The following is a 2,180-nucleotide window of genomic DNA, read 5'->3' on the forward strand; positions in this document are numbered from 1 at the left end:
GGCGTCGTTGGAGCCTCGAATTTGAAAGTGCGCCGAAAACGCGGGCGGCGAAACGTAACGGAGAAACATCTTTGAGAGGCAGATCATACGAGGTGATCTAATCACGCGCCCATCCCGAGGCTCGCGTACAGAGTTGGCCTTGCCTCTGATCCCGATGTTACAGATTGCGTCAGATCGACGCGGATCCCCAATATTGCTTTATGCTCGCAAGCCCAACGCCGGGGAAAGATTGATTTCGTCGTAAATTGTGAGGAGGGGGAGGCCGTGATGGATGGTATAAGAATCCGCGATCGCTACCGAAAAATCAAATCAAATTGTGCATCCCTCCGAGAAGCATGAAGGTGAGAATAAACGGCTAGTGCAAATATTCGCAATCTGTATGGTGCCAGCGAATCGCTCTCGCTGAAAATCAGGACTGAATTGCATCTCAAACTTTGAACACATCAGTGATTTCTTTTCGAAATAAACTCGCGAGTCAGTCTGAATTCTGATGAATAGAAGCGACGTGGAGAGAACGGAGATTTTACAATCGATATGATACTTGATTCGCGATCAGTGACTTTGAATCATACACCGGCATTCTTTCCCATTTCATTACTTCTCACAATTAGATATATGTACGACAAGTGTGATCGTCGAATATACGCTAGATTGCAATGCGCCTGAACACAGCGCAGCTTAAAATTTTCGCATCTGATCTTTGTGCAAAATACTGAATAAGACATAAATAACGTTGTGGTTTACGACTGCTCAGGTATTCGTTGCCCTGTGTCTCGTCGCGGCGGCGTCCGCCAGCCTGGAGCCAGCCGGATATCGTCCTCCAGGCTCCGCTCCCTCGACGCGTTACCTACCCGCCAGTAACTACCAGGCTTCATCGCCCCGTCAGCAGCCCTCGGCCAGGTACCTGCCGGCCAGCCAGTCGGAGAACTCTGCTACCCTGGCTCGTTTCTCAGCCCCATCCAGCGCCTATCTTCCCGCGAACAACTACCAAGCTCCCGCTCGAGCCTCCCCGTCGTCCTCGACGTTCTCCAACGCCCCGTCCGCGTCCTACGGAGTCCCCGCTTCATCGCAGTACTCGGCGCCGGCTGCTGTTCCTGAAAATCGTTACCTCCCGGCCAACAACGCTTTGACCGGAGGTGCCAACTCGGGATACGGCTACGCGGATGCTGAAAATTCGGTAAGTCTGAGAATGAACTGATGCTGTAACCTCGTTTAACGGTAGACCGATTTTTGGGTTCCGTTTGTTGTTTATCGGTGAACGTTGAACTGGACGTGATTTAACGATGTGAACTTTGTTGCCGTTTCAGGAACCCGCTAAGTACGATTTCCAGTACGAGGTAAAGGACAACTACGACAACGACTTTGGACACCAAGAGAGCCGCGACGGCGATGACACCAAGGGCATGTACTTCGTTCTTCTTCCCGACGGACGCAAGCAGATCGTCGAGTACACGGCCGACCAGGAAGGGTACAAGCCCAGGATCTCGTACGAGGAGTCGAGGCAAGGATACAACAACGCATACAATCAACGAAATGGTCAGGCAGCAGGTTATCCCGAAGGACCGTACTAAGAGTGAAATGAATTCCGTAATGGTGGCTTGATAAATAGACACGTCATAAAGGCGATCATGTATTTAAATGTACATATTGTGGCTACCGATGTATTAATACCATGTAAAATAAAAAAATTTTGTACCACGTGATATTTACCTGCGTCTGATCTCTGTGCATTCCTTGGTCCAGTTCTTGATTAAATGAGTAATGTGAAATTGGTAATACGGTCCTGACAGCCCAAGCAGCGAATGAGACTGAAGCTGAGTAGCAGTTCACAAAACGAGTGAAGGAATTGCGAAACCAATGAACGAGAAGAGACCTGTGCTTTGATGTTTTCTGTCTCTCACTTAGGACTTCCTCAGCTCTTCAGCGTGCAACGAAAAAAGTCGTTATCCGATTCTAAATGACATTTCTGCTTTTCTTGGGTCCAATAAATCTAGCAAGTTCAGGAGAGTTAAGTTCAAGATACAATGTTTTCAGCTCGCTTCTGCTGTGTTCATTGCGTTCCTGAGGGTAGAATTAATCGAAAAGGGCTAACATAACTGAATCTGGGCCTAAATAGTTTTTGCCCAAAGGAAAAGTAAAGTTAACCCCTTTAAATTTTCGTTGAATATTTTGACGATATT

At 47.9% G+C, this 2,180-nt stretch overlaps 1 protein-coding gene across 1 annotated transcript; it reads left to right on the top strand.

The window, feature by feature from the left end:
* The first annotated feature begins 313 nt into the window (after positions 1 to 313).
* On the top strand, positions 314 to 1,703 carry LOC107221210 (pro-resilin). Its single transcript, XM_015660125.2, has 3 exons — positions 314 to 341; positions 755 to 1,177; positions 1,308 to 1,703. The coding sequence occupies exons 1-3, from the start codon at positions 336 to 338 to the stop codon at positions 1,569 to 1,571; spliced, it is 693 nt and encodes a 230-aa protein (XP_015515611.2). The 5' UTR covers positions 314 to 335; the 3' UTR covers positions 1,572 to 1,703.
* The last annotated feature ends 477 nt before the right edge of the window (positions 1,704 to 2,180 follow it).

This window comes from Neodiprion lecontei, chromosome 7, assembly GCF_021901455.1.
Source record: "Neodiprion lecontei isolate iyNeoLeco1 chromosome 7, iyNeoLeco1.1, whole genome shotgun sequence".
In the NCBI taxonomy this organism is placed as follows: Eukaryota; Metazoa; Arthropoda; class Insecta; order Hymenoptera; family Diprionidae; genus Neodiprion; species Neodiprion lecontei.